The following is a 26,903-nucleotide window of genomic DNA, read 5'->3' on the forward strand; positions in this document are numbered from 1 at the left end:
ACAATTACATTCCAGTTTAAATGGTACACGCAATTGCAGCTTGACAGTTCTTCAAATTTGAGTTCTAAAAGAACTGTGTAGCCTATGAAACCATTCACGACCTGCTTGATGCAGCCCGTATAAAGCTTTTTTCAATTTCATTACAAAATGTTCTTTACCCTGTTCCACAACACCTTGTGGTTGTTCTAGGTAAATGTTTTCCGATAGGTTTCCATAAAGATAAGCACATCTAATATCGGCATGCACATGTCTCCAATTTTTCAATATCACCAAAATGATGTAAAATAATCTCACTAAAGTAAAACACACAACTGGCGAAAATGTGTCAGAATAGTCTATACCTTCAATCTGGTTGAAACGTTTGGCGACAAGTCGTGCTTTGTATCTTTTTATTTTCCCTTGACAGTCAGTTTTTACGCTATAAACCCATTTACTGTCTAAGATTTTCTTTGCTTGATCTCTAGGAATTAGATCATACACATCACGGGATTTAAGGGTTTCTAGTTCTTCACTCATTGCTTCAAACCATTTCACATTATCGGGTCCATTTTTCGCTTCGTCAAATGATAGTGGAATTTTCACATTTGCGCAATGAGCTTCAGTTTCGTCCCCATTTACTATTTCGGTTTCAGATTCTAGATCGCTAACCACATTTTCACTACGTCAGTTTTTCCTGAAAAATCAAAATGTTCAGGTTCAAAATTTAGAGAATTACTTTCACAATATTGCTTAATTTCATTTAAGCTTCTTAGTCTAACATTTGGCTCAGGGTAATAGTAAACGTCCTTTCTCCCTGCAGATTTTCTAGTTTTTCGGGTCATTATTTTTCGCACCCATTTAATTTTTACTGGATGAAGATCAAACAAGTCCATGTTCGAGTTTTCATCATCACATGTTTCATTTACATTTTTAATGTGTACTTTGTTTGTCGAGTTTCCAGTCTTGTATTCGAATTTATTTTCATCAAATCTTACATGTTTGGTTTCTATCACTCTGCGTGCGCTAGATTCCCAAATTCTGTATCCCTTCGTTCTCCGGGCATAACCAACCAGATATCCTATTTTCGCTGTTGGGTCTAATTTTCCCCTTCTTTGTTTTGGGACATGCATATACGCTATGCACCTGATTCTCTTGAAATGTTTGACAGAAAAACTTCTATTCAACCAGACATTCACGGGGGCTTTTCCGTCTAGACTACTGTGAGGAAAACGATTCTTCAGATAATTTTGTGTATGCACAAATTCAGCCCACAAAAATTTCGGCAACTCTGTTTCGTACAGAAAAGTCTGAACACCTTCCATGATTGTTCTATTAAATCTTTCTGCAACTCAGTTCATTTCCGGAGAGTAAATGTTCGTTCGCTCAATCCTGATACCTTGCTCTTTCAAGTGCTTTTCAAAATAATCGGCGGTAAATTCTAAACCGTTATCACTACGAATAGATTTTATTTTCTTTCCATGCAGTCTTTCAGCTTCAGCTTGAAAATCTTTAAAACACTCAGAAGCTTCATTTTTGTGTTTCATAAAATACACTGTTCCGTATCTAGAATAATCATCAATTATACTAAGAAAATATCTGGAACCACCTAACGACTGCACTGGGGCTGGTCCCCACACATCTAAATACAAAAGTTAGAGCACATCATTTGCTACAATCCTGTTTATGCTTTTAAAGCTTTCTCTCGTCGATTTTGCTAAGTTACAAGCTTCACAAAAATCAAACTCGCCACTCAGATTTTTGATACCATAGCTAAAATTTTCTTTCGAAAATTGTTTCAAAGCCCTAGAGTTTTGATGGCCATATTTACAGTGCCATAACATTAAATCATTTCTTTTAGCTGGATAGCTTTCTGATGTCGAGTCTGCATTTCCCGCAGTCAAAATATATAAATTATCTTTTAAAGGTATTTCTAGAAAAAATCTGCCATTTGGCTTTCTGATCACTGCTTTACCATTCCTTATAAAAAGCGAATAACCAGCTTTGTCAATTAATCTACCAGAAATCAAGTTCCTAGTCATATTTGGGGCATACAAAACATTTTTGAGCAGTAAAATTTCTTTACGTTGATGAACCTCCAGCTTGATATCACCTTGCCCACATATCTCTGTTGTTCCCTCTGCAATTGTAGCCTTTGAATTTTTGAGATCCATAAAATTTCGGAACATTGTCTTGTTATTGCAGAAATGATCAGTCGCTGCTGTATCAACTGCAAATTCTACAGTGTTTGAGTCGATCGATAATGCACTAGCTAGAAATGAAGTTGCACTTGGACCAGTAGTACGATTCGATTCTTGAGGTTCACCGGCTTGCCGAGGTCTCATCTTGAATTCACTCCCTCGTCTTGACGCTTTCCGCCGTTTTCCTGACTGTTGACAATGTCTTATAAAATGTCCTGGTTTACCACATCCAAAACAGGTTAATCTGAATTTCCGATTTTCCATCGGGAATGCTGTCTGCGAAGAGTCACTTGGAATATCTTGATTTCCACGATGTTGAAGACGGTCGTACTCCGATATCAATGCTTTGCGTACGCTTTCGGATGTAAAGTCCTTATCCGATAGTTGATACACTTGTATTACGACGTTGTCGTATTTTTCTGGCAAGTTGGATAACATTTGATACGCAATTTCGTCATCTGCTACAATCTTGCCCGCCGATTCCAATTCTTTAGCAGCTCTCAAAAGGCGACCCAAGAAAACAGACATGCTTTCGTCAGATTTCAGTCGACAGTTCATGAATCCAGTTCGTAGAGTGGCAATTCTAGCACGGGTCGTTGGAGCAAAAGCACCACACAAAATGTCCCAGGCATCTTTAGCTGTTGTGGCTTCACTCACCAAGTTCTTTAAATCATCGTCAATGAGGAGACATATCGTTGACAATGCTTTCGAGTCCCGTTTTCTCCATAATCTGAGTTCTTTTTCATTTTCTTGAGGCTTGAGCTCGGATCCATCCACAAGGGTAAACACGTCATAGTTCATGAGAAGCATCTTCATGTTGAATTTCCATTCCTTGAAATTATCACGATTTAATTTTCGAAATTTGAACACACTCGTTTCTTCCGCCGACGCCATTCACTTTCCAAGGTCAGCTTTGCTTCCGAGAAGTAAACGATTTTCGATAAAACAGAGTTTTCACATTTACAATTTAAGTACGGATTACTTTAGTACTTCCTAACCACGAAAACCATGCTCTGCTACTAATTTGAAGCTACTATTTGAAGAATAGTCTATACCTTCAATCTGGTTGAAACGTTTGGCGACAAGTCGTGCTTTGTATCTTTTTATTTTCCCTTGACAGTCAGTTTTTACGCTATAAACCCATTTACTGTCTAAGATTTTCTTTGCTTGATCTCTAGGAATTAGATCATACACATCACGGGATTTAAGGGTTTCTAGTTCTTCACTCATTGCTTCAAACCATTTCACATTATCGGGTCCATTTTTCGCTTCGTCAAATGATAGTGGAATTTTCACATTTGCGCAATGAGCTTCAGTTTCGTCCCCATTTACTATTTCGGTTTCAGATTCTAGATCGCTAACCACATTTTCACTACGTCAGTTTTTCCTGAAAAATCAAAATGTTCAGGTTCAAAATTTAGAGAATTACTTTCACAATATTGCTTAATTTCATTTAAGCTTCTTAGTCTAACATTTGGCTCAGGGTAATAGTAAACGTCCTTTCTCCCTGCAGATTTTCTAGTTTTTCGGGTCATTATTTTTCGCACCCATTTAATTTTTACTGGATGAAGATCAAACAAGTCCATGTTCGAGTTTTCATCATCACATGTTTCATTTACATTTTTAATGTGTACTTTGTTTGTCGAGTTTCCAGTCTTGTATTCGAATTTATTTTCATCAAATCTTACATGTTTGGTTTCTATCACTCTGCGTGCGCTAGATTCCCAAATTCTGTATCCCTTCGTTCTCCGGGCATAACCAACCAGATATCCTATTTTCGCTGTTGGGTCTAATTTTCCCCTTCTTTGTTTTGGGACATGCATATACGCTATGCACCTGATTCTCTTGAAATGTTTGACAGAAAAACTTCTATTCAACCAGACATTCACGGGGGCTTTTCCGTCTAGACTACTGTGAGGAAAACGATTCTTCAGATAATTTTGTGTATGCACAAATTCAGCCCACAAAAATTTCGGCAACTCTGTTTCGTACAGAAAAGTCTGAACACCTTCCATGATTGTTCTATTAAATCTTTCTGCAACTCAGTTCATTTCCGGAGAGTAAATGTTCGTTCGCTCAATCCTGATACCTTGCTCTTTCAAGTGCTTTTCAAAATAATCGGCGGTAAATTCTAAACCGTTATCACTACGAATAGATTTTATTTTCTTTCCATGCAGTCTTTCAGCTTCAGCTTGAAAATCTTTAAAACACTCAGAAGCTTCATTTTTGTGTTTCATAAAATACACTGTTCCGTATCTAGAATAATCATCAATTATACTAAGAAAATATCTGGAACCACCTAACGACTGCACTGGGGCTGGTCCCCACACATCTAAATACAAAAGTTAGAGCACATCATTTGCTACAATCCTGTTTATGCTTTTAAAGCTTTCTCTCGTCGATTTTGCTAAGTTACAAGCTTCACAAAAATCAAACTCGCCACTCAGATTTTTGATACCATAGCTAAAATTTTCTTTCGAAAATTGTTTCAAAGCCCTAGAGTTTTGATGGCCATATTTACAGTGCCATAACATTAAATCATTTCTTTTAGCTGGATAGCTTTCTGATGTCGAGTCTGCATTTCCCGCAGTCAAAATATATAAATTATCTTTTAAAGGTATTTCTAGAAAAAATCTGCCATTTGGCTTTCTGATCACTGCTTTACCATTCCTTATAAAAAGCGAATAACCAGCTTTGTCAATTAATCTACCAGAAATCAAGTTCCTAGTCATATTTGGGGCATACAAAACATTTTTGAGCAGTAAAATTTCTTTACGTTGATGAACCTCCAGCTTGATATCACCTTGCCCACATATCTCTGTTGTTCCCTCTGCAATTGTAGCCTTTGAATTTTTGAGATCCATAAAATTTCGGAACATTGTCTTGTTATTGCAGAAATGATCAGTCGCTGCTGTATCAACTGCAAATTCTACAGTGTTTGAGTCGATCGATAATGCACTAGCTAGAAATGAAGTTGCACTTGGACCAGTAGTACGATTCGATTCTTGAGGTTCACCGGCTTGCCGAGGTCTCATCTTGAATTCACTCCCTCGTCTTGACGCTTTCCGCCGTTTTCCTGACTGTTGACAATGTCTTATAAAATGTCCTGGTTTACCACATCCAAAACAGGTTAATCTGAATTTCCGATTTTCCATCGGGAATGCTGTCTGCGAAGAGTCACTTGGAATATCTTGATTTCCACGATGTTGAAGACGGTCGTACTCCGATATCAATGCTTTGCGTACGCTTTCGGATGTAAAGTCCTTATCCGATAGTTGATACACTTGTATTACGACGTTGTCGTATTTTTCTGGCAAGTTGGATAACATTTGATACGCAATTTCGTCATCTGCTACAATCTTGCCCGCCGATTCCAATTCTTTAGCAGCTCTCAAAAGGCGACCCAAGAAAACAGACATGCTTTCGTCAGATTTCAGTCGACAGTTCATGAATCCAGTTCGTAGAGTGGCAATTCTAGCACGGGTCGTTGGAGCAAAAGCACCACACAAAATGTCCCAGGCATCTTTAGCTGTTGTGGCTTCACTCACCAAGTTCTTTAAATCATCGTCAATGAGGAGACATATCGTTGACAATGCTTTCGAGTCCCGTTTTCTCCATAATCTGAGTTCTTTTTCATTTTCTTGAGGCTTGAGCTCGGATCCATCCACAAGGGTAAACACGTCATAGTTCATGAGAAGCATCTTCATGTTGAATTTCCATTCCTTGAAATTATCACGATTTAATTTTCGAAATTTGAACACACTCGTTTCTTCCGCCGACGCCATTCACTTTCCAAGGTCAGCTTTGCTTCCGAGAAGTAAACGATTTTCGATAAAACAGAGTTTTCACATTTACAATTTAAGTACGGATTACTTTAGTACTTCCTAACCACGAAAACCATGCTCTGCTACTAATTTGTCGAGGATCGACCACTTTCATGGTTCGTAACTATCAGTGAAAACAACTACAAAAACCGATCCAGAGTCAAAAACCGAATGGGAGCAATGTATATTTATTCAGTCTAAAAACAGGTATATATACACAAGGCTTGTGGGAAGAAAATAACGCCACTCTTGTGACGTAAAACTCAATTTGCATGAATCGACGAAAAAACACCAACAAATACAGCATAATGCGCAATGCACCACAATAAGCAATACAGCATAATGCGCAATGCACCACAATAAGCAATACAGCATAATGCGCAATGCTACACCATCGACAATTCGGTGCAATAAGCAATGCAACACAATAAGGAGTGCCGTCTTATATTAAGGGCACCACAAAAAACAATGCACCACTATATCAGGGCACCACATTAAGCAATACAGCACAATACTTAATGCACCTCCATTGGCAATACAGGACAGTGCTTATTGCACCACCATCGGCAATGCGCCATCACAGGCAATACAGCACAACAATTAGTGCACCAACATATTCAAAGTACCGGAAAAAGCAATGCACCACTATATTCAGTGCACCACATTAAGCACAATACGCAATACATCACAATAAGCAAAACAACACAATGCGTAATTTACCCACATCGGCAATACAGCTCAATAACAAATACACCACCATCATAGGCAATACAACACAATAAGCAATGCATCACAATACGCAATGAACCACGATACACCATAAGCACTGCATTAGAATAAGCAATATGGCACGTGATTCCCTAAAATACGTAATGCATAACAATGTGCGTAATTGGCCAATATTTACAGTGCACCACAATAAGCAATGCAGCACAATACCTCATGCACCGCAATAAGCAATGCAGCACAATACTGTAACGTTACCAATTGGGCCCCCGTGGAAATCGTCTTTATTCTAGTCATTGTTTTACCTTTGTCTCCGGGATCGACCCCAATTTGTTATGTTTGGTTGCCAGATTCAATATTATAATGTTGAATCTCGCAACCAAACATAACGAATTGGCCGCCGATCGGCGGACACACGATCCTACCGGTCGATCCCGGAGACAAAGGTAAAACAATTACTAGAATAAAGACGATTTCCACGGGGGCCCAATTGGTAACGCTACAATACCTCATGCATCGCACTAAACGAAGCACCATAATAAGCAATGAGCCACAATAATCATCGATCCATAAGCACTGCATTACAATGCAGCACTCAGTGCACTACAACATGTAAAGCATCACAATCAGTAATGTAGTAATGTGTGTAATCAGTAATATTGTACACCACAAATAAGCAATGCAGCACAGTATGCAATGCATCGCAATAAGCAAAGCACTATAAAAAGCACTATAGTACGCAATGCAGCACAATACGCATTAAACGCTGCATTATAATGATCAATATAGCACGCGATGCACTACAATATGCAATGAACCGTAATCAGTAATGCACCATTATTTTTGCCACAATAAGCAATGCAGCACAATGCGCAATGAAAAGCAAGTATTCATCCTCGACTCAAAATGAAACCTGTCAATTTCCCCATAAAGAGATCTGTCCAATGCCCCGCCCTGGGTACCCAGACCCTGTGTGTTGGGAGCACTGGTGATACATACCTCTGGGTACATGCACAAAACTTGATCCCTACAGGTCAAGCGGTTCCCAATGTCCTCAGGAGTTAAATGAAAACTTGACCCAAAATCGTAACCGACTTCCGTAACACAAATACGTAACAGATTTCCGTCATTCATTTACGTAACATAAAATCGTCACTAATTTCAGTTGCTTAGAAACAGGCCCTTTTCGAGTTTGTGATTTTATATTATAGAATAGATGGGTATTGATTTTATCAATCAAAAGAATGAGCATAAACTATGTTTTACAAAAACGTTTAAAACATATACTACCCAGATTCACATTTATAATGAAAGTATCAAATTTTGCTGCAAAGTAAACCAATTCTTTTTTAAAATAGACAAAACACAGTAATACCCAGAAATAGTACTGGGGTCATTCCATGTCAAATCACCCAGCCATGACACCCATAGTCTCAGATTTCAATGATTTTTTTTTTATTTGTTGCATTCACCATCCTTATTAACCGTGTGAAATATTATTTGCATATCTCTAAAACCTTTTGAGAAAAAAAATGTTGAAATTTATCAAAAACTGATGCAGGTGACTTTTCCGAGGCTCAATTTTTAAGCGACATTGTTTGAGAAAATAAATCGTAACTTTTCCAATTTTCAATATATTCAAGTGAAATTTTCACTAAAGTGTTCACAAAAACATACAGAATATGAATAAAAATAATTCATACACTTACATTTGAAATTTACATGCAAAAAAATTATGTAAACTTTGTTTTTGTGGAATTTTTCGTTAGAAAAAATACAATTTTTCAAACATATTTTTAGATCAGAGGCACAGCAGTTACCAAAGCAACTTTTATTTTAAATTTCTCCTAAATATATGAAGTAAAATACTGGAGAAAAAAAATAATGGTTTTTTGACCGTTAATATGTTTATTCTGGCTCGCAACACAAAATTCATCGAAATAAGACTGGATCGTTCCGATTTCAAATCATTTAACTAGATACTGAAATGCAACCCATCATCCCGGATTCCAATCATTATTTTTTGTTTATTGCTTCTACCATGCTTGTTGACCATGCAAAACTTCATGTACATATCTCAAAAACTTTTTGAGAAAAAAAAAAATTTCTAACCTCACGAATGAAGTCTCTTAGGCTAACCCATTCAAGCAATATTATTTGTGAAAATATATCATAACTTCGCAGATTTTCAATATATTCAAATGAAATTTCCACTAAAATGCTCACAAAAAAATGTAGATTATGAATAGAAAAAATTTAAACCTTAGAGGAAAAAAGTCATTTAAATTTAATTTTTTTATTATTTTTTTTTATTTTTAACACAATTTTTTAAACCTTTTTTTTGGATGCACAGCATGAATTTTCAACTTTTTTTAAATTTAATCCTATTAATATATTAAGAAGACTGTAGAAAAGTAAACATTATTTTGACAGTTAATGCATTTGAGTAACAAAACACAATTGTACTTATATGACTACATTAATTATATTTGTACATTTTGACTTAATATAATGATTCATTCTTAGTAAAAAGAAATGTATATTTTATTTTTCATGTACGCTTATACATTTATTACAGTATTCACTAAATTAAGTTTCATGAGTAGTTAATGCCCAATAATTCAAAACAATTAATAAATTTCTAACCTCACGAATGAAGTCTCTTAGGCTAACCCATTCAAGCAATATTATTTGTGAAAATATATCATAACTTCGCAGATTTTCAATATATTCAAATGAAATTTCCACTAAAATGCTCACAAAAAAATGTAGATTATGAATAGAAAAAATTTAAACCTTAGAGGAAAAAAGTCATTTAAATTTAATTTTTTTATTATTTTTTTTTATTTTTAACACAATTTTTTAAACCTTTTTTTTGGATGCACAGCATGAATTTTCAACTTTTTTAAATTTAATCCTATTAATATATTAAGAAGACTGTAGAAAAGTAAACATTATTTTGACAGTTAATGCATTTGAGTAACAAAACACAATTGTACTTATATGACTACATTAATTATATTTGTACATTTTGACTTAATATAATGATTCATTCTTAGTAAAAAGAAATGTATATTTTATTTTTCATGTACGCTTATACATTTATTACAGTATTCACTAAATTAAGTTTCATGAGTAGTTAATGCCCAATAATTCAAAACAATTAATAAATTTTAAAATTCTAGGATTAAATGAATTCATGAAATAATTAGAAATGTTAATGTAATGTGTCAAATGGGAGTTGGTGAAAAAAAAAGGTTTTGGGTGAATAAAATAATTTTTCAAATTAAACCTTCATGTTCAGATTCTTAGAAGTGTTCAAATTCCAAATAATTAATTTCACTTTTAATTGATCTATAAATATTTCTTATGATGCAACAAAGATGAACTTTTGCAATCTGATATAATTTTGCATAAAGAATTATTTTGTATTTGATAAATCCAGATAATATTAATCATATATATAGATTAATTTTTGAAGTTTTTTAACATGCTTAATTATAAAGTTATTTTACCACAACAGTATTAAATTTTTTTTTAATTACTTTGATTTTTACAGCATATATTTTAATAAACATATATTTAATGTATATGATAAATATGAAATTGTTATACTTGTGTGAAAAAAAATCTACATTATAATATTTAACACAAGCCTCTATATATTTTTCCCAAGAAATAATTTAAAATTGCTGATAAAAAGCCAGAATATGAGGCATTAAATCACAAAGAATGAAATAATTATCAGCTACAACCTAATTGTATTTTTCATGTATAAATGAAATAAATGGTTGTACAAAAATGGTTTGTACATTCTAGGGAAAAAAATATGCCATACCTGTAGGGACAGTGAATATAAACAACAATAAATTAGGTGAAGAAACTGAATACTGTGAAGAGTTGAACAGTGATAGTAATGTAGAGAAGTAACTTGGAAAAATGTCAATTATTAAACAAGAAGCACTTGAAGAAATAAATTCATCTCTACAGAACATAGAAGAGTCACCAATTAAACTTCATAGGGCAGCTTCACAGTGCAAGTCAAACAATGCCAAAAGAAAAGTTGAATCTGCTTGCAACACTTTAAAATCAAAGGTTTGTAAAGTTTTTGAAGAATTACCAGAAAATGAATCTCAAAGCACACTTAATGAAGATATTAAACAGAAAGCAAATATGATTATTTTGATAAAGTTAATTAGAAATAAGACTCAATTTAACCATCACAACAAGGGGAAAACTGCAAATTTTAACTCTGTCCCCTGCTTTAAGAAAGGGAAACAAGGAAAAATATCTGAAGAGTTCAATGTCACTGAATATGCTGTGCGAAAAGCAGGAGAGCTTGCGAAAAGCAAAGGTGAGCCATCGTGTTTTTATTATAAAAAGAATCAAAAATTAAATTTCAACGATTTTTTTGCAATCTAATTTTTTAATGCAAAGGTTTACATTTTCTTTAATAGTCATAATCTACATTTTTTTGTGAGCATTTTAGTGTAAATTTCATTTGAATATATTGAAAATCTGCGAAGTTATGATATATTTTCACAAATAATATTGCTTGAATGGGGTTAGCCTAAGAGACGTCATTCGTGAGGTTAGAAAACTTTTTTTTTCTCAAAAAGTTTTTGAGATATGTACATGAAGTTTTGCATGGTCAACAAGCATAGTAGAAGCAATAAACAAAAAATAATAATTGGAATCCGGGATGATGGGTTGCATTTCAGTATCTAGTTGAATGATTTGAAATCGGAACGATCCAGTCTTATTTCGATGAATTTTGTGTTGCGAGCCAGAATAAACATATTAACGGTCAAAAAAAACATTATTTTTTTTCTCCAGTATTTTACTTCATATATTTAGGAGAAATTTAAAATAAAAGTTGCTTTGGTAACTGCTGTGCCTCTGGTCTAAAAATATGTTTGAAAAATTGTATTTTTTCTAACGTAAAATTCCACAAAAACAAAGTTTACATAATTTTTTTGCATGCAAATTTCAAATGTAAGTGTATGAATTATTTTTATTCATATTCTGTTTGTTTTTGTGAACACTTTAGTGAAAATTTCATTTGAATATATTGAAAATTGGAAAAGTTACGATTTATTTTCTCAAACAATGTCGCTTAAAAATTGAGCCTCGGAAAAGTCACCTGCATCAGTTTTTTATAAATTTCAACATTTTTTTTCTCAAAAAGTTTTAGAGATATGCAAATAATATTTCACACGGTTAATAAGGATGGTGAATGCAACAAATAAAAAAAAAATCATTGAAATCTGAGACTATGGGTGTCATTTTGGCATTTTGCCGGGTGATTTGAAATGGAATGACCCACTGATGACATCCACGTGAGTCAGGGTTTAGTTTTCCATAGAGATAAATACACATAGATATTGGGGATATTGTATATATAGTTAATCGGGACCAAATTATAAAAATAACACCTGTCTTTGTCGTTCTTGCTATGACTATAATGTTATGTTGCTATGGGCTTATGCAGTATTGCATTGTGACTGCAATCTGGTCCGGTGTTTAAAAAGACTTAAAATCTGGATTTTCACTCTGAAATCTGCTCAAATGAAAGTTGCGTGTTGTGTGCTTTGTATGTTTTGATAACACCTTGACCATTCAAAAAAAAAAATGAGCTGCTCATGTTTGGAGACAAAGAAACAAATTTCCGCTATGCGAGTTGAAGTTAATTGTAAGTTGTAGAGCAAGTGCATTGTTATCGAAAGAGCAATACATTAAACAAACTATTTTTTTTAACTTGACATTGGACTTCAGGTATAAAATTGTGACCTACATGAAAATAGCAGGTATCAAACAAGCCTTGGGATTTCATTCTAAAATTTTGAAGCTTTCATCGTTACATACTGTAAGACTTATCTATTTTAGTTTCAAGGGAGGAATTCCTGTAAGCTTTGGGCTGCTCTATTATTACATACTGTCACCTCTAAAAAATTGGTGCATATAATTTCATTAAATATAATTTTCTGGTTGAATAAAACAATTTTTTACTTCATCATCACTTAATGATCTCCACTATTTCAACAATAAACCAGTGATTATTATTCTTGAATTTCAGAAATACGCATTTTTCATAGAAAATCGGATGACTTTGAAATTGTGCAACTCAGAGTAGTGTAAGTTGAGGTATTATTATACAGTAAAACCTCACTACAAAGATGCTTGATATAACAAAAAATCACTCTACAACAATTTTTTTTCGTGATCCACAGAGCATCATTATATCAAGATTTTGCTACAGGTGGGAAAAACCAAGGCAAAAGTTGTCCTGACAAAAATATTCTTTTTATATCTATGCATGTGAGGCATTTTTATGCATTTATTTTTCCAATTTATTATGCAAGTGAGACAGTTTTGAACTCAAATTTTGGTTTAATAATCAATAATTTTTAGAGTTTAGTTTTTGCCATAGCTGGAGAAAACTAGTGTGAGAGAATCTCCTGTGAAAAGTAGGTTTTTGAAAAGCAAATCAAAACAAATCGATACTTTCCACATTTATTTATGCCTAGTTCAGGCTGTCATTTTAGGTGTGTGTCCCCCCCCCCCCCCGGGCTTAAAAAATACACTATAAATGGTGTGTGTGTGTGTGTATATATATATCACCAATACAATTGGTGACAGAAGCGCAACTGACTCCGTATTAATGAGACCTAGTTTTAGATACGTTATCTTTAATTATGATGCTATACGTATATTAAGAGAGAGAAAGACGACGTGGATGCATCGAGTGTGAGAGTTGGTGCTGAACTGACTTCTCACACACATAACTCTTCGGACCCTCTGAAAGGGCATCCGGTCACATGATCATCTCGTGTTTCAGTTAATTTCTTTAAATTTCAAATAAATTTATTTCCAAAGCCGTTATTGTCGTCAATACTCCTGAGACCGGGAAATTCCAGTCTCTTTCGGACCGACTGATACAGGAATTTGCCGAAACTGGTTCGGCCAAAATCAAGAAATCTCGGATTAGTATTGGTGACCGTAGCGCAACTGATTCCGTATGAATGAGACATAGTTTTAGATACGTTATCTTTAATTATGATGCTATACATATATTAAGAGAGAGAAAGATGACGTTTAAACGCAAATAATGATGCCTTCTGAATATTCTTCAAAAGACGCCATTATGGTGAGAGCAGCAGCAGATAATTTTTCTCCCAGCAACAGTGGACCACGGAGCATCCTCCCTCGTAAGGTCACTTCCGCTTGACCTCTTGGCTCTCTTCTCTCTCAAGCAACAGGATGATGGCAGCAGAAGGGGACAATACTGTTCCCCTAGTTTCCAGTGTCGCTTTCCGCGTTCCCCTCCCCCCATTTTGGAAGACAAACGTTTCTCTCTGGGTGAGGCAATGTGAGCAAGCTTTCCTCCTCAGCCGCATTACAAGTGATGATACCAAATTCGCCGCTCTCGTTGCTAATATCGACTCAAACACTACATGCGGTTGCCGATATTGTCATCAATCCTCCTGAGACCGGGAAATTCCAGTCTCTTTCGGACCGGCTGATACAGGAATTTGCCGAAACTGAATCGGCCAAAATCAAGAAGTTGCTCACAGAAATTCAACTCGGAGATGATAAACCATCACAGCTGCTACAAAAAATGCGGCAGCTCTTGGGATCTCGACTAACCGATGATTTCTTAAAGACATTGTGGCTGCAATGTCTTCCCGCTCAAATCAAAACTGTCCTCTAAATATCGAGTGATGGACTGGGTAAACTCTCGGAACTGGCTGACAAAATCGCGGAAATAAGCCAAAATGCATCCGTTTGTGCTGTTTCTCCACCGCCGGATCAAGATGACTTGTGTGCACAAATCGCAATGCTCACCAAAAAACTGGATGAACTTTTCTCTCAAAAACGTGGACGTTCACCACATCGCGAGTGAAACAACTTCTTCAAAAGGCATTTCAGTTCCAGAAACAGGAAAAATTCCTCTGGAAAGTGGTACTACCATCATCGTTTCTGTAAAAATGCTCGGCGCTTCACTACACCGTGCAACTTCAGCGCACCAAAAAACAAAGGAGCTCCGTCGTAGCTGGCATGGCGAACATGAGCTCAGAGACCAGCAGGTTGTTCATGCATGATTGTAAAACAGAATAAAATATCTCTGACATGGGCAGTGAAATTAGTGTCATTCCACCGTCAGTGATTGCTTCCACCACTCCCTGCTCCACATTTCATCTCTACGCAGCAAACCATACGTCAATACCGGCCTACGGTACCAAAAATATTGTTCTAGATCTGGGTTTGCGACAAAATTTTCCATGGACATTCGTCGTCGCCAAGGTTTCGTGCCCTATCATTGGAGCAGATTTTCTGCGCAATTTTAATCTCATGGTAGATTTGAAAAAGCGACGTCTCATTAGCTCTAGCACATCACTTCATTCACTGGGATCAGTGCATCAAACGGCTCATCTCTCAATTTCCACAGTGGGCCCATCTCAGTACGAAAAAATTATTTCTGAATTCCCAGACATCACAAATCCGTGCTTAATAGGCGAACCTGCACCGCACGACACAGTTCACCACATAGTGACTAAAGGTCCTCCAATATGTTCTCGAACGAGAGGGCTTCACCCTCAACACTTTTAGAAGGTGAAGACGGAATTCGATTTTTTGTTACAACAAGGAATAATTCGTCCTTCAAAAAGTTCATAGTCTTCACTACTGCATATTGTTCCGAAGTCAGAAACATCTATACGACCAGTGGGAGATTATCGAAAAGTAAATTCTGTCACAGAATTTGATTCCTATCCTATCCCATCCCATACCTAAGTGATTTCAGCAATTCACTTCAAGGTAAGTTAATTTTTTTTTAAATTAGATATTTTCTCAAAGCGTACCATCAGATCCCTATTTTTGAACCTGATATTCTTAAAACAGCGGTGACAACACCATGGGGGTCTGTTCGAATATACAAGGCTTTGTTTTGGCTCAGTAAATGCACCTCAAACATTTATGCTTTTCATGCACGAGGTGTTAAGAGGTTTATCTTTCTGTTATGCATATTTAGATGATATCCTCGTATATTCATCATCTGTTGAAGTGCACGAAAATCATTAAGGCAAATATTTGATCGTTTACACAAGTATGGCTTGAAACTTAATATTTCTAAATGTGTATTAGGTGTAGATAATTTGGAATTTTTAGGTCATTTAATCACTCCTCTTGGCATTAAACCATTACCTAGCAAGGTGCAAGTAATATTAGATTTCAAGAGACCTGACACAATTTCTGAGTTAAGAAAATTTCTTGGTCCATAAATTTCTATAGAAGGTTCATAAAACATGCTGAGTCTCAAATACTCTTACATGATTTTCTAAAGGGCTGTCGCCGTAAAAAAGATAATCGTAAAATTGAATGAACAGATTCTGCACTCACAGCATTCTATCAATGCAAAGAGCAACTAACTAATGTCACTATTAGTTCATCCTTCCACATCTGCAAAGCTTGCACTTCATGTTGATGCATCTGATTTTTCTATTGGTGGTGCATTACACCAGGTAGCGGACAATTCTTCGCAACCGCTAGGATTTTTTTTCCGCAGACTCACTCCAGCGGAAAGGAAAGTGCGCATGAAAGTGCGCGTCTTTACATTCCTGTGCAGTAAAGGAAAATGGTGTTTGATCACGTTCATAACTTATCACACCCAGGCATCAGAAGAACGATCCACAAAATCTGTTCTCGCTTTGTTTGGCCTGGTATCAATAAGGAAATAACAAAATGGGCAAAAGCTTGCATGGCTTGTCAAAAAAAGTAAAATTCACAGGCATGTCAAATCTCCTTTGAAAGAATTTCCTATGCCATCTGCAAGATTTGACCACATTCATCTGGACATAGTGGGTCCATTAACACCATCCAATGGTTATTCTTACTGTTTGACCATGATTGATCGTTTTTCTCGCTGGCCAGAAGCACAACCAATAAAAGACATCACAGCTCAAACTGTAGCGGAAGCCTTTTATAACTGTTGGGTATCCCGTTATGGTGCTCCATCAGTTATAACAACTGATCAAGGCAGACAATTTGAGTCCCACCTTCTAGGCCAACTTCTAGGCACAGAACGAGCTAGAACTACCGCTTTCCATCCTCAAGCAAATGGTTTGATTGAGGAATTTCATCGACCACTAAAAACGGCCATTAAATGTCATAACACCGAACATTGGACCGAAGTATTACCAACTATACTTCTGGACTACCGAGCCGCTCTAAAAGCCGGCCTGCAGTGTATGCCAGCCAAACTCGTGTTTGGTGCACCCTTGCGTCTTCCCGGCCAATTTTTCGACTCAACGAATGTCAACATTGACCCTTGTGACTACGTAAATAAGTTACGGTGCCACATGCAGTAGCTCCGCCCAACGCCAACAAAACATCATGGAAAATGTGCTACATTTGTGTATTCAGAACTGATGTATTGTATTAGAACTGTGTATCCTAACTCGCGTATTACTATGTTGTGATAGTGTCCGTCGACCCCTCCAGAGACCATATGATGGTCCCTTTCTTGTCATTGACAAAAATGAAAAGTGTTCAAACTTGACATCAATGGCAAAACAGTTTCAGATTCCATCCACCGCTTAAAACCATCATTCTCCCTCTCGGAAGATACAACGCCACTGGTGGCAAAAACGCAAACTAACGACTCTACATCAGAGAACTCGACCACAAAATCAAAACCACCAGTGACCACACGATCTGGATGTTCAGTCCGGTTCACGGATTTTTATCGTGTCCAACATTGACACTGTGGAGGGGGTACTGTAGAGCCTCAATATTCTTATATGTATTATTATTATTATTACTTTACTTTGCATATTGGCTCTCTCTTAACAAGCAAGTTCTGGTCACGTGAAAGAATCTCAGTACATTCTGTACCGAAACACAAGATGATCACGTGACCGGATGCCCTTTCGGAGAGTCCGAAGGGCCATGTGTGTGAGAAGTCAGTTCAGCTCCTGCTCTCACACGCGATGCATCCACGTCATCTTTCTCTCTCTTAATATATGTACCATGTAAATAATATCTTCTGTATAGCATCATAATTAAAGATAATGTATCTAAAACTACGTCTCATTCATATGGAGTCAGTTGTGCTGCTGTCACCAATTAGCATTGGTGACCGCAGACGTTTAAATGCAAATAATGATGCATTCTGAATATTCTTGCTACCGTCACCACTTAGCATTAGCAAATACTAAAAACAATAGTAAATTCATATAAAATGAATATAAATGATTCATTTATAGAGACTCATTAATTTATTCTGTAAATGAAAATAAAATTTCGTAAATTTATCGTGGAATTTACATTTTTATACTTTTCTGAAGACAACTCTAGATTTATGGAAGATGGCAAGAAGAAGGGGAGAGAGGTGTAGATATTATTGTTTGGAAGGGGGAATCCCCTCCATAAGAACCTTAGGTATCAATGCATTATCCAGGGTCACTTTCTGGGCACAATCCAAGTTTACTTGAATGCGGACACAAATTTTTCTGTCCCAGACTTGTCCGAATTGGCACCTGCACCGTGCCTAGTAAACTGTGTATGACAGAGCGCCTCGTGAATTTCTCAAACCAGTCTCTGTTGGCCTTAAAATCGGTATGTACACTAGCACTTGTCTTAGGCATTTTCTTAATGAGATCAGCATACAACAGTCTGGCCTTTTCACATAAATATGATAGTCTCTGAAACAGAATCACCATCTAACTTTTTGATTGATCCAAATTTATAATAACTGTTCGACATATTCAATTGCTTGCAATCTCTGTTTCATTAGCCCATTCACACTTTTCACTACATTAGCCTCCTTTATTGCTTCCTTTTTGCTTCAATGGAACTTATCGGGGATGGCAACATCCCATACATACAACCTATTACAGCAATCTCAGTGCCACTCTCGTATTTTTCAATGATTTCCTTCTTCAACTCTATCATGTTCTTGGCCTTCTTCGAAGGGCTCTGGAAACTTTCTTTGGTCCCAAGGGATTGTTTGGCTAGACACGCAAAGTGATGCTCACACAATGAGAAACAATGCCACACAGTAGGAGAATGAAAATTAGAAGCGTGGCCGAGTGGGTAGACACATAGATGAAATCAGAGGCAACTGATGAAAACAGACAAATTTTCCACAAAAAAATTGGTGAAAACCAAAACCAACGATAACCGAGGTATTACTGTGATTATTTATTTCTCACATTTACACAAGAACGAGAAAAGCATCTGCATTGATGGCGCATGTGAAACTATTTCTGATCGAAGAAGGTTGTGTCGACAAAGAGAGAGAAACTTTTTCTTTTCCCTTGTTCTTATCGGTTCGCATCTGTGATGCCATCTAGCAGGTTTTCTTTTCATTGTGGACTCCACAGTACTCCCCCACCAGTGACAATTAATAACGATCAGAGAATCAAACTTTCTTCCCACTATGAGTTGCAGTTTTGGTGGTCGTCATCACTGGCTGAGGATTTTCTGATATCAGCACATCTTATTGCAGCAAAAATACTGGCTTCAGTCGGACTATGTACAGTTTCTCATGTTTGCCATTTATCAGGAATACAAAGGGTGTTCGCTGCATTACTTGAAACAGACCAGCATAGGTGCACTGGAGCAGAGGCTTCACGGCATCTCTGCATATAAACAAGTGGATTTATGTCTGTAGTCCTGGGTGAATGAAGCCCTTCAGTTTATTGTGGCTAGCAGTAGGAATGGGTGCAATATTATGCATGGTGTTAGTTGTGCTGCAAATGTTAGTGGATCTGCTGGTGACTCGGTACCCAGGACCAATAATTCAGCGGGCAACCACAGTGTGGTACCATAGAGCAGTTCTGAGCATGTGGCCTTAAGTTCGGGTCAATAGGCCAAGGAAAAAAATCTGTAAGACATTTTTACCTATTGGTTGGTGAAGTGGCACTTCAGAGCTGCTTTTAGCAGATGATAGGATTTTTTACTAGGCCATTTCCTTGAGGATGAAATGATATTGTTCAAAGTTTTTGTATCCCTAGCAGCTATTCTAGTTCTTGGAATAACTGTCTTGAATTGTCGACCTCTGTAAGTAGTGATTCTGCTAGGTACTGCAAAACAGTTTCCACCAAGATATCTGCTACAGGCACCACTTCTTGCCAGCATATGAATCTGTCAATCATTGTGATTGCATGTCAGTTGCTCTGGCTTGGTGGAAGTGGTCCAGTGATATTGATATGAACGTAGTCGAACCTTGCGTTCGGCAGCAAGAATGTTCCAGAGCCACTGACTGTGTGATGCTGCACTTTCGTCCGTTGACATGGTATGCATGATGTCACCCACATCTCTCGACTGACAGGACAGTGGGAGGAAGCATTCGGTGATGAGTCGTTGTGTCGCTTTCTTTTATTCCCGGATGTGAGAGTCTGTGAGTTAGCTTGAAGACTTGTAGTCGAAAGTCCTTTGGTATATACGGTCTGACTAGTGTCAGACCGTAAAACGAAAGTAAGAAGTGTCGCATAAAACTTTTGCTGAAGCTCCAAGTAGGAGAAGCTTCTGAAGTTACAATGAAGTGTTTGTCGGCAACTGTGGATTGGTCGTCTGTGCTTCAACAATTGCTTCATAATCGATTTGGCTAGAAAGTTTGATAGAATTTATTCGGGAGAGAGCATCAGCAACTTGATTGTCAGAACCGTTTACGTAATGAATGTCAATCATAAATTGTGGAATGAATGAAGTTGTCATGTCTGTCGAGTAGAAGTTTTTCTGGTTTTTTGATTGAGAACAAACAATGACCTATGGTCAGTGAGTATGTAAAATTTCCTTCCTTGAAGCATGAAATTGAAATGCTTTATAACAGCAAACGCAGAGAGTAATAATAAAATCTCATAGGTACTGTACTCTACCTCACTCAGTTTTCCCAAGAAAAACCAAGTGGCTCGGGTTCAATTTGGTGACGTGTGCCCCCAATAGTGTAATCTGATGTATCGACACACAAGGCTATCTATCTGAGTGTCTGGATGAGGGTGCATGAGTCGTGTTGCCTGAGCTAACTGCTGCTGAGTTTCTGTGAATGCCTGTCGATCATCTGTCCAAGGTATGTCCTTCTTCCCGTTTTTTTTAAAGCCTTTGAGAAAAGTAGTTAATCAATCTAGCGTGTTTATGGGCAGTGTGCAGAAAGAACCTTCTATAAAAAGTTAAAAGTCCTAGAAATTGTCTCAGATTTTTGATGGTCTTCGGCAAAGGGTAGTCTAAGATAACTTGTACTTTTTCGGGTAGAGGTCCAATGCAGACTGCTGAAACCTTATGGCCAAGGAACGAGAGTTCAGACACTCTGAACTGGCACTTTAATACACTGGTGAAATAAATTAAGAGAATTTGCATATTTTATCGAATTTCATGAAAAGAACTGAACTGAATGTAAAACCACTGCTTCTAGACAAAAATGCAAATCTTGTACGTCAAATACGTAAGCGTACACGTGTGTGTAGGCGGAGCCAGTAGAGAAACAGGCTTTATAAGCGCGTGTAAGTTAAGACTCATTTCGTTCGCTAGCACACCTCTGCGAATTTCTTGGTGTTATTTTGCTGCAGTCGGTTAATTTCAAATTTTAACAGTGAAAATGAGTAACCACCAACGTTTAGATGATGGAATGAAGTGGCGAATTATGGGGAGGCTAGAAGCAGGCCAAATCTCAAGTCCAGATTTGTAGAGAGTTCAATTTAATGCCCAGTGTCGTGTGTAACTTATGGAAACAGTTCCAGGATACCGGATCCATCGAGAGAAAGCCTGGGCAAGGTCGTCCAAGAGCCACGATGGCCAGAGAAGATCGTCATTTGTCGATTATAGCGAGGCGTAACAGAAGTGACACAGCTTCTCAGCTCTCTCGTGACTTGTATGCAGCCACAGGAACCCGTGTATCAAGGGTGACTGTTTCCAAAAGACTTCATGAGAGAGGATTGTTTGCGAGAAGACCTGCTGTTTGCGTCCCCCTCACTTTTACGGACAGGAGAATCTGTTTATCATGGTGCAGAGAGCATAGAGATTGGAGTATGGATCAATGCGCGGCCGTTCTCTTCACTGATGATTCAGCCTAAGCATCGATTCTTGCCGTATGTTCATATGGAGAGAACCAGGGACCCGCTACCTACCCTTCAATGTCTGCGAAATCGACCATTATGGCAGAGGAGGTTTAATGGTCTGGGCAGGCATCATGTTGGATGGCCGCACACCTCTCCATGTCTTTGAAAGAGGCACTGTGACTGGTGTGAGGTATAGGGATGAGGTCTTGGAGCCCTATGTTCACCTTTTCAGGGGTGCAGTTCGTCGTGAGTTCATTTTAATGAACGATAATGCAAGGCCACATAGAGCTCTTCTGCTCGACGATTTTCTAGAGAGCGAGGATATTCGCCGGATGGATTGGCCAGCCAGATCTCCAGACCTTAACCCTATAGAGCATATCTGGGATGCTCTGGGGAGGGCAATTGCAACTCACAACTCCCCTCCGGGAACCATCCAGGGAATGAAAACAGCGTTGCTAAATGAGTGGGACCAATTGCCACAGGAAATGATAAACTGCCTTATTTCAAGTATGAAATCACGCTGCGAGACCTTGTATATCTGTAAGGGGGGAACCATACCCACTATTAACCATTTTTTTTGTTTATTCTGCAACCGCTGTTTCATACCTTTCGACTCCAACAAGTGTTACGCATGATCATGCGTGTGTATTACAATTATTGGATGGTTATTTGTTTTGTATTGTATCAATGTATGTACATATCAAATTTCATCAAAATCGGTGCAGTAGTTCTAGAGATAATCGACCAAGCCTGCAAATTCTCTTAATTTCTTACACCAGTGTAAGTTGGGCTTATGCCATATTGGTCTATCTGTCAAAAAAATTTTCGGAGATGGGATACATTCATCTGCTGAAAAAATGAATGTCATCTAGGTAAACGTGCACGCGCGCAACAGTTTGGAACATCACAGAGAATTTTATTAATGAAATGTTAAGAGGACTGGGCAGAGTTGCACAGACTGAAATTGAGGAATGGAAACTCAAACAGTCCAAAAAGGAGTGATGATAGCGGTTTTCGGAATGCCCGATTAGTTGACTGGAATAGTGTGGTATGGTCGTAAGATGTCCAATTTTGAAAAGATGTTCATACCGTGGGGAGCATGTGAATAGTCCTGAAGATGAATGTCGTGCCAATAGTAATATGTTGCTTGTATCATCTCTTGCATATAAATCACTGTGAATTTCATAGTTATTAGTGTCTAATTATGTTTTTATTTGGTATCAACATCTGCGCAAGTAATCTTTCAAATTACCCTGAACTCCCATGAAAGAAATCATGTCACGCAATTGTGACCACATGCATTCAACATAAGTGCACTTGGCTGTAATCTGTTTTCTAAACTGTCATTGGATGATTTTTTTTTTCTTAATTTGTAATTCAAATGTTGTAAGGTGCCTTCCACACTGTGCTAAGACTTTTTTTGGATGAAAGACTAGCTGACATTTAAACCTCAAAGCCGAAAAACAAACTTCAACTGTCATTTCATTGTCTGCTTAATGGAATATAGTACATTAAAAGAGATTCAAATGTAATTTACAACGTTTCAAAAATTTCAGGTATTTTGTGTAATATGGGAAGTTTTTTTTATCTCATTTAGAATTGTTATCAAAGCTGAAGAAGAATTGTGAAGTCATGCATGATAAAATTCTAAGGTACCGTATTCATGATCATGATCATTTATAGAATTTATTTTAACAGAAATAATGGAATATAAGGCAATAAATTATTATTTTATGTTTTAGAATTCCAAAAATCAAAACAAGTTCTGATAGGATTTCACCTGTGAAACATTTGTACTTGAATAGCAGTGTGAGTAAGGTGGCAGATGCAGAATTGATATTACAAAAGATAGTCAGTTATGTAAGTTTTTCCCTCATAAGAGTAACTTTTATTATGACCTTTTTCTCATGCATAACAGTGACAATTTTGACATTGCAATTTCAAATGGATGAATGTGATATCAGAATTGGGATATCAATTTTCATTTCTGAATAACAGAGTATATATGTATGAAGTATGAAATCCGTTATTTGATAGAATACCTAGTTATTTCATGAAATAACTGATTTAAGCCAGTTAAAGAGTGAAACTTGATCACCCTGTTAAAGTGTAACAAGAAGCAGAAGTTGCAATTTAGTTTTAATATACAATCAATGCTCATTTTTATGAACCTTTACAAACTTGATAATTAGTTGATAAAATTGAACACATATGAGAGAGAAAAAATGCAGGAAATATATATATAAAAATGAGTTGGCCACTCACGATTATTTGACTATTTCCAAAAAAATCACTTTTTTCTTAACTTTGTTGTAACAGTTTGCAGTGGTTTCAGTAATCAACGATTTCCTTCAATGTTTTCCTTCTTTTTATAAACTGGTGACATTTACTGCTTCACTTTCTTCACATAGTATTTGGAAAGTCTGACTATGTCTTTTCTTGAATTTCTGCTGCACATTCATCTGATCTTTTGAAATCCTCGAAGTTTAAAACTTCTGTAATTGTTTGTTGTTTCAAAAGGTTTCCATTGATCAAAATTCTTAAGTAACATTTTGGAGGCTGTATAATCCTGTCAAATTGCTCATTTTATTTTTTAATTGTCTATCATTCATTAATTTACTGAATAACTAGTTAAAGTGTGGAATTATTAATTTATTATATACTTTAACACGTTCACTGCTAATGATGACATGGTGGCATCATGAAGGACTTGTACTAGGGGGGCTCATGACGCCATGGTGGCTTTTAAAAAAAAAAGTAGTGCTCATGACGCCACCATGGCATCATGAGTACTACTACTTTTTTAAAACTACTTTTTTTCTTTAAAAAAATACACCCCACGGACTCGACAAGCTATTTAGGCCCCACAGTGAACGTGTTAACTGAGTTGGTCAAGTCATTTTATGAAATAACTTTAACTGTACCATATACACTAAAAGTCTGATATAATAAGTATAACTTACAGTAACAATATTGTTATAACAAGTGATTATCAAAGAGTTAATGTTAAAGGGGTACAGAAAATATTCAGTTATATAGAGTTGGAGATTAGAAAGCTTTCACTATATGGTCATGAAAATTCTCAAAAATGTTGTTTTTGCTTCAATAACTAAACTGAGAATGACATTACTCTGAGATACTTGATTATTACTAATAAACAGACCTGTCAATTCTTCAGATTTAGGCCAGACTCCGGATTTGTTGAACATTTCTCTGGATTTTAGCAGAAAATTAGATTTGGAAGAAAATTTTTTTCGGTTTTTTAGTTCAAAACTTTTTACGTTTTCCCTGTGCTTTTATGACATCAAAAATCAAGATCTGCCTGAGGGGGCACTTTTTCTCATTTGATTGAAAAGAATATATATCACAATTGTTTTGATCGAATCCACAGAGAGGAGGAGGGGGGGATGATCTCCGGATTTCTGGATTCCAAAAATTGAACATGCAAAAGTACACTAACCAAATTTTCGAGTGAATTGCCGGATTTTTATGAGAAAATTACAGGATTTTTACCTTTTGAAGGTTGGCAGGTTTGAATAAATAATGAACAAAAAAAAAAGTCAATTGTTTTTTCTCTTCCCCCTTCCTATTTTTAGGCTTTTCCACTATATGTGCAAGATAGGTAATGAATTTATTCAACTTCAGTCTTTTCCAGTGACTAAGTGACCATGGTCACTGCTAGGGCTTATTTGATCAAAACTTGCAGTTAAGTCATTTCGAATTTCTGAACAAATTGTGTTCAAAAACTTTTTGTAAGTGGAAAAATGTCCATACAGCCGTGGAAGGGAGTAGTGGGAATTTCGACCGTTTGGTTGGTCCAACATTGCTGTGTGGTAATAGAAAATTCTATGCAAAAACCTCTAAAAGAATAAATTCTTACAAGACCAAAAAATGATTTTATAACTGGGGTGTTCTGTTATTCGCTAATATTATAATCTAAAATGATGTTTTAATGCAGATATATAGCAACAACCTGACAGTGAAAAAACAGTTGAAATTCACATATAACAAGTCTGTTAGGAATTTCAACTGTTTAGTTAGTCCAACATTACTGTGGTGATAAAAAATTCTGAATGTCCTTCAGAGTGGAAGGCGAGCATCTTACCACTGCGCCATTAGGGGTAGTAATTTTTGACTGTCTTTCTCTTTTTGTCCTTCTTTCTTGAGAGTGTCATCCACTTTTTTCAAGTAAACAAATGAATCCACTGAATTCTATGTTGTGTCAAATTCTATTGCTAAATGCTGAATTCTATGTTGTGTCAAATTCTATTGCTAAATGCTGAATTCTATGTTGTGTCAAATTCTATTGCTAAATGCTGAATTCTATTACTAAATAAGAAGAAAACTTTAAGTTAAGGGAAATTTTAATATTAAAAATACCAAAAAAAAGTTCTGGGGCTGAGTGAAAAATTTGACTTAAACAGATATTTGAGCTATCCTAGTTTGACTTATACTTATCGTGAATTGATTGTATTAGTAATGTTAACCTTTTTTTGTAAGGGATTTCAACCATATATAAGCTTTTAGATATTTCATTCCAGAAAGCTTTTCATATATTTCTGCATATTTCAGGCCATGACTAAAGAAGTTGCACTATCTATTGCTAGATATTTAGATATGGAGGAGCATAAGTTACCACCTGCGAGCATACGGCTAACTGTTTCAGCTTCTTTTAGTGCAGTGGATATTGACAAAGTTGTTAATGTTCTCAATGATTCATTCCAAAAGTTTTCATAAGACTGTTCATTTGACATAAACTCACTTTCATATATTATTCTTACATTGTCCTTTTTTGCTTTTAAACATTACCAAGTTGTCAAAAAGTAATAGGGAGATAGTTAGTGTGGGTGTTCATGTGGGTGAAGAAAACAAAACCATCAGTGTTGAAGTTTTGACATGCACAGGATCTATAAAATCCCAAATGTTCATTTTAATATTATTCAAGTATGGAATATGAGTTGTTTTTCTTTTTATTCAAAAGCACTTCCTTTTAATTGATTTATAATTTACTTCATTTAAAATTTTTCTTCAAAGACTGAAATTTTAAAATAAAATGTATGCCAAGTTTCTCCGTATTTGTGGGTCATTGGAAATGACTTGATTAGGGTGACCAGACAAGG

At 36.4% G+C, this 26,903-nt stretch overlaps 1 protein-coding gene across 2 annotated transcripts in view; it reads left to right on the plus strand.

Annotated features, from left to right (window-relative positions):
* Spt-I (serine palmitoyltransferase subunit I) overlaps positions 1-26,557 on the plus strand; it is a 280,091-nt gene extending 253,534 nt beyond the window's left edge. For both annotated transcript variants that reach the window (XM_089249944.1, XM_089249945.1), the window contains 3 exons: positions 23,381-23,435; positions 23,526-23,643; positions 26,356-26,557. In XM_089249944.1, coding sequence (XP_089106070.1) covers positions 23,381-23,435; positions 23,526-23,643; positions 26,356-26,520 — 338 coding nt within the window. In that variant the 3' untranslated portion in view covers positions 26,521-26,557. The remainder of the gene's footprint in view (positions 1-23,380; positions 23,436-23,525; positions 23,644-26,355) is intronic.
* Positions 26,558-26,903: the final 346 nt, after the last annotated feature.

This window comes from Pholcus phalangioides, unplaced genomic scaffold (assembly GCF_987345545.1).
Source record: "Pholcus phalangioides strain wild (caught in Gottingen) unplaced genomic scaffold, Ppha-v1.0 ptg000022l_1, whole genome shotgun sequence".
In the NCBI taxonomy this organism is placed as follows: Eukaryota; Metazoa; Arthropoda; class Arachnida; order Araneae; family Pholcidae; genus Pholcus; species Pholcus phalangioides.